A 5,676-nucleotide genomic window follows, 5' to 3' on the forward strand; every position below is an offset into this window, starting at 1 on the left:
CTTGAAAAACGCGAGCTCATTGCATCATGAAATGAAGGGGTAGTATGTATTCTACTACTGTATTTCGGGACCGGCGAATCATCAACTAAGTTGACCTTTGGTGAGTTTTTAATTAGTGCGAACTAAAGTTGACCGATGTACAGTAGATGATTGTACTACTGTATTTGGAGACCCAGATCCGAAGGAAGGGGGCGGGTCACTTGGTCTCTATATGTATAGCTTCATTCATATCACAAGATGAAGATTAGAAAGCAACGGCACAACGCTTTGTAGGTGAAGGTCGCCTCGTCCAGCTCCTCTCCTCTCCTCTCCTCTTCTTCTAGCCGCCTCTATAAATCAAGCACGACTCGTCCTCGGCGGCAACGTACTGCCCTCCACTCACTCTTGGTCCGGCCGGCGCCTCACAAGTCAGAAAGAATGGCGACCAAGGCGGTGGACCTCCGCTCGGACACGGTGACCAAGCCCTCGGAAGCCATGCGCGCCGCCATGGCCGCGGCGGACGTGGAGGACGACATCCTGGGCTCGGACCCGACGGCGCGCCGCTTCGAGGCGGAGATGGCCCGGATCATGGGCAAGGAGGCCGCGCTGTTCGTGCCGTCCGGCACCATGGCCAACCTCATATCCGTCCTCGTGCACTGCGACACAAGGGGCAGCGAGGTCATCCTCGGCGACAACTCCCACATCCACGTCTACGAGCACGGCGGCATCTCCACCCTCGGCGGCGTCCACCCCAAGACCATCCCCAACGACCCCGACGGCACCATGGACATCGATAAAATCGTTGCCGCCGTCAGGAGTCGGGATGGGTCGCTCTACTATCCCATCACCAGGCTCGTGTGCTTGGAGAACACACAAGGAAAGTGAGTTGCTCTGTCCGATGCTCATGTTACTGATCATTCAAAACTCACAAGGCTAATGCCTTCCCTACTGCTTCAAAGTAACGATTATTCGTGATCTTGTTTTTTTCCTTCTTTTTTGTGACTGTTACGTGTTTTCAGTAATTGTTTAACAAAATGGTTGTGTGCACCTTGACGATTTTGCAAAGGCCGGGGCTATCCATTTTCAACAACAACAAAAAAGTAGTAATAAGTATTTTTCTTGGACTCATAATATATACATTAATTGTCATAACATCTTATATTTTACGTAGGACAGAGGGAGTAGTAGCTAACTCCGCTACGTTACGTGATTGATAGTATTTTTGTTGTTGTTGCCGCAGTTGTGGAGGAAAGTGTCTGTCTGTGGAGTACACCGACAAGGTTGGTGAAGTTGCTAAAACCCATGGCCTCAAGCTTCATATTGACGGAGCTCGTATTTTCAATGCCTCGGCGGTAAGTACTACTAGGTATCATTTAACCGGATGGTCTAAGAACCAAGTATGCGTATCAATCTTCTCCTGCAATTTTAGATCATCACTGCTATCGTATATGTCAGGCACTTGGGGTTCCTGTTGATAGACTTGTGAGGGCTGCTGATTCGGTTTCGGTACGTATCGATTTGCTTAGTCCTCCTATAGTGGCGGATTATATACGATGGGCCACACTGGTATATGTATGACTGTATTTCTTTGTTAAACGTCGAAGTGCAGGTAGGCCTAGCAAAAGGGATAGGTGCTCCTATTGGATCAGTTATTGTCGGTTCCAAGGCCTTCATACACAAGGTGATGATGGACACAATTTCTGCTAGAGCAGTAAGTTTGAGCTGCCTGCTTAAGAAACCATGTAAATGAAAATCTGGCAAATAATATTTTCAGGCTACAATTCTTAGGAAGACACTAGGTGGTGGCATAAGGCAGGTAGGAATTCTTTGTGCTGCGGCCGAAGTTGCAGTCCGCGACACCGTGGGCAAGCTTGCGGACGACCATAGGAAGGCTAAAGTCTTAGCAGGTTTCATATTAACTGATATTTTCCATCCTATCAATATCAGCACTCCATTGTTCAGCCTTGAATATGTTTTTCTTGTCCAACTGTTCAGATGGACTGAAGAAAATTGAACATTTTACAGTTGATTTAGCTTCAGTGGAGACCAATTTGGTTAGTCGTCCTGCTACTCCATCGATCAGAGAGTTTGATTGATGTTTTCTGATAAGATTCTATGCATCCACACTGCATTGTATTCCCTAGGTATTCTTTGATATGGCGGATGCACGCATATCACCTGCTAAATTGTGTCAAATTCTGGAACAACGCAATGTGCTTGCAACGCCAATAGGCTCCAAGAGGTTCAGTTCAGTTAGCTCAGTTGCTTTCAAGGATATCCTTATGCTTCATATATAACTTTCTCTAAGCCTCCATTTTGAACTCCTTCAATTTGCAGTGTCAGACTTGCGGTACACTACCAAATTTCAGACGGTGATGTCCAATATACTTTGAAATGTATTGAGGTACGAAAATCTTAGATTTTTGTGTGATCTTGTATCAACGACGATCTACGTTGTGTGTGGAACTGTAGTCTGTAGATAGCACTGATTTGTTGCTCCATTTTCAGGAAGCCGTGGAGGAAATTCTGACATGCGATGCTAAACTGGATCATCTGACGAACGGCGCTACCACGAATTCATAAGGGCACTAGTTGCTGGCTAGGCCACTTCCCTCTGGCTCCCGCTTGTTTGTGATCATGGCCGGCATTGGTAATAATGTAGTAACAACTTCGACAATAATTTATTGCCTTTTTATGCATGCGTTGTGCGTGTGATTACGTTGTTCTTAGCTCACAACTTCCAATTATAGGATAGTAAGGCCAACTCCAATGCAGCGAACCATTTCTTCCATTGGCGTTCGTTTGGCCCGCGAGGACAAAAATGTCTCGTGTACGCATTTGTGTCCTAAATTTAGGCCCGATTTACGTTTATATTATCGAATTCATGCACCAGCTAGTTGTTTTAAAAGTCTGAAATGATGTATATTTCAATATTTCTTCCCATATCAAGCCTATTTTAGTCCTGAAATGTGGGATCACGCCGCAGAATCTTTTTTAATATTGCGTTGGCAGGGTCTTGAACTCAAGACAACTTGACTCTGATATCATATTAAATTCATGCATCGACCAGTTGTTTCAAAAATCCGAACTCATGAAGAGAGGCGGATAATATATTTAATACACACAAAGATGAGAAGGACGCGTCATGCATCCTCTCGGTGTCTGTCTCGAACCCATGCATGGACCACCCAACAAGCACCCACCGGTCCCATTTTATCAACACACATGTGGGACGGCCCCGCATATCCGCCAGCAAGTCTTTTTTACTACCACGCGTGCGGGTGGAGTGGCGTGCAGTGCACATCCCGGTCTTATTCCTCTCCTCCGCCTCTAGACAGCCGACGAACCAACACACTAGTAGGAAAAACCTTATAGGCAGGACCTTAGTAGTAGGGTTGGAAAAACAAAAACGCTGCTGGTAATTAGCAGTAGCGCTGATCCTGTCAAGCGCTACTACTAACACCTTAGCAGTAGCGTTGCTTATCAAAAACGCGCTACTACTATGTGGGATCAGACGATGCCACCGACGGTAGCTGTAGTAGCAGCGTTGCCCCAAATCCAGCGTTACTGCTAAGTGTTTAGCGGTAGCGTTTTGTTTTGCAGCACCGCTGCTGCTAGTGCCCCACTTAGTAGTAGCGTTGTCCAAAATGCAGGGCTACTAATTTTAACACACACACACACACACACCCCACCCCCCGTGGACCGTCTTTTTAGTTTTGCAGAAAATAAAAAAAAATGATACAATCTTTAAAAAATAAAATCCTTTGAGATGTAGTTAGGTTATGGTAACCTTTTCTCAAATGCTTAAAATTCCAAATGTAAAAAAAGTTATGGTAAAAAGAAGTTTTTTCGAGAAAAAATAAAAAAATAATTTTATACTTATTTTATTTTCAATTTAAATTCAATATTATTATTACTTAGTTTGTTTATTTTAATAATTATTTGGATTTCAAACAATTAAATCATGTGACACCAAGACCAAAGGGTTAATAGGATTGATAGCTTACTATTGTGAGGAAAACAACAATTGCAGTCTTGGAAACTAGGGCGATAGAACCAGGAAGTTAAGCGTGCTCGGGCTGAAGCAGTCCCAGGATGGGTGACCGGCCGGGAAGTTAGACGATTTAGAGATTAAATTGTCAAATAATTCAAAGATTTGAAATGAAAATTAGATGACAGATTTGAAGTGAAAATTAGAATAAAACATAAAAACAAATCAAAACATATTCAAAAGTTTGCTTAGATTTGAAAATAGAAACATAGTTATCAGTAGCGCTGGATAGGGAAGCGCTTGCTATGCAAAATTCAAGCGCTACTACTACTAGGGTTTTCCCTAATAGTGACAGCCGACAAAAATGACATAGAATTGGATCCAGGGGAAGCCCGAGAAGCATGACCACGAGGCCGGCTCATCCTCTAGGTCATCGGGGCCGCGTCGCCGCGTGGCAAGCTTCACCCTAACATCAACTATGCCACTGTGGAAGCGTGTCTACATCGGTGCCGAGCAGTGCCAGCAGTACAGGGATACAGTCACCATGGTGGCGCATGATGTGCACATGCGAGACACACGGCTGGCACCTCAACCCACAGAGGATGTACATGCCTCCCTTTCAGCCACCGGTCGCTTGCTTATGGGAGATACAACGCCGCAGAGATTACCTCTCGGAGGATCTCCGCCGCGACCCGACATACGTCGTCTTCTCGCTGTACTAGGACACTTGGTTCTGCATGAGCACGACGCCCGGTGCCGATCATACTTTGCCACCCGTGCCTCCCCTTATGCTAGTGCACGTGCTTCGAGTCCGATGAGTGTGCTCTTGCGTGCACGTGATAGCTACCAGTCCACCGCCACAACCGTTATGTTGGACGAGGCATCCCAGATCACCAAGGAGGACGGGTGAGGACCTTAAATGGCCATAGAGTTATCCGAGCTCCCCATGGGAGGGTTTGGCGACACAGTTGGCCTTACCGATTGTAGATGATGTCGTCGTCCTTGAGTTGGAGGAGGAGTAGGTGATGGTGGGGCAACCGTGGTCATGATGACCACGGTACCTTGCACGCCGGAGTTGGTATCGGCCCTAGACAGTTGAGTCGGCGGGGAGTCGTGGTCATGGCAGCAACAACCTGTGGCGCATCCTCGGCACAAGCTCTAGCCGGAGCCGTAGTTAGTATTGTGTGCACCACCACACGTCGGCACCACTTATCCCATGGTTGTTCCCATGATAGCATTCGCCCTTCATCGATGTCACCGTGGACGACAAGACGACCAAGACTGGATCTAGGGTTTCATTTAGTTTATTATTTTTTATTTTATTATAAGTTAATGTATGGCCAGGACTTTCGGTGGCAAGCAAGGTCTTCTAAATTTCAAATTGTTGAAATGTGTCGGGTGCGTTCAGCGCACCTATGGGTCAGCAGGCAAGAACGGATGTTGGTGTCCGTATGACGGATTCAAACGGATGAAAAATGAATTCAATGTAATTTGCCAAGGAAGCAAAAGGATTTAAGGTGATGTTTAAATGAGTTAATTGCATGTAGATACCACTCTTTAGTACCAATCAGTACCACAGTTTATGCATGTAACAGTTCAATACCACTATTCGGCTGAATCGTTATAAAACGAACTAACAGCCATCTAACCACGTATAGACCATGTATCTGACAACGCGGGCCCACCTGTCAGACGCCATGATGGAA

The 5,676-nt window shown here is 45.8% G+C and overlaps 1 protein-coding gene across 1 annotated transcript; it reads left to right on the forward strand.

The window, feature by feature from the left end:
• Positions 1-245: 245 nt before the first annotated feature.
• Positions 246-2,586, forward strand: LOC123447432 (probable low-specificity L-threonine aldolase 2). Its single transcript, XM_045124032.1, has 9 exons — positions 246-860; positions 1,220-1,331; positions 1,435-1,485; positions 1,589-1,660; positions 1,754-1,886; positions 1,975-2,033; positions 2,124-2,221; positions 2,317-2,383; positions 2,488-2,586. The coding sequence occupies exons 1-9, from the start codon at positions 418-420 to the stop codon at positions 2,560-2,562; spliced, it is 1,110 nt and encodes a 369-aa protein (XP_044979967.1). The 5' UTR covers positions 246-417; the 3' UTR covers positions 2,563-2,586.
• Positions 2,587-5,676: the final 3,090 nt, after the last annotated feature.

The sequence above is a fragment of the Hordeum vulgare genome, chromosome 4H, assembly GCF_904849725.1.
Source record: "Hordeum vulgare subsp. vulgare chromosome 4H, MorexV3_pseudomolecules_assembly, whole genome shotgun sequence".
Classification (NCBI taxonomy): Eukaryota; Viridiplantae; Streptophyta; class Magnoliopsida; order Poales; family Poaceae; genus Hordeum; species Hordeum vulgare.

What these genes read in the sequence shown, in the direction of transcription:
- LOC123447432 (XM_045124032.1), top strand. Translation starts at nt 418, where the DNA reads ATGGCGACCAAGGCGGTGGACCTCCGCTCGGACACGGTGACCAAGCCC. An exon ending in GAAGGCTAAAGTCTTAGCAG is followed by an intron (nt 1,887 to 1,974) that starts GTTTCATATTAA and finishes CCAACTGTTCAG; the next exon opens with ATGGACTGAAGAAAATTGAA. An exon ending in ATACTTTGAAATGTATTGAG is followed by an intron (nt 2,384 to 2,487) that starts GTACGAAAATCT and finishes CTCCATTTTCAG; the next exon opens with GAAGCCGTGGAGGAAATTCT.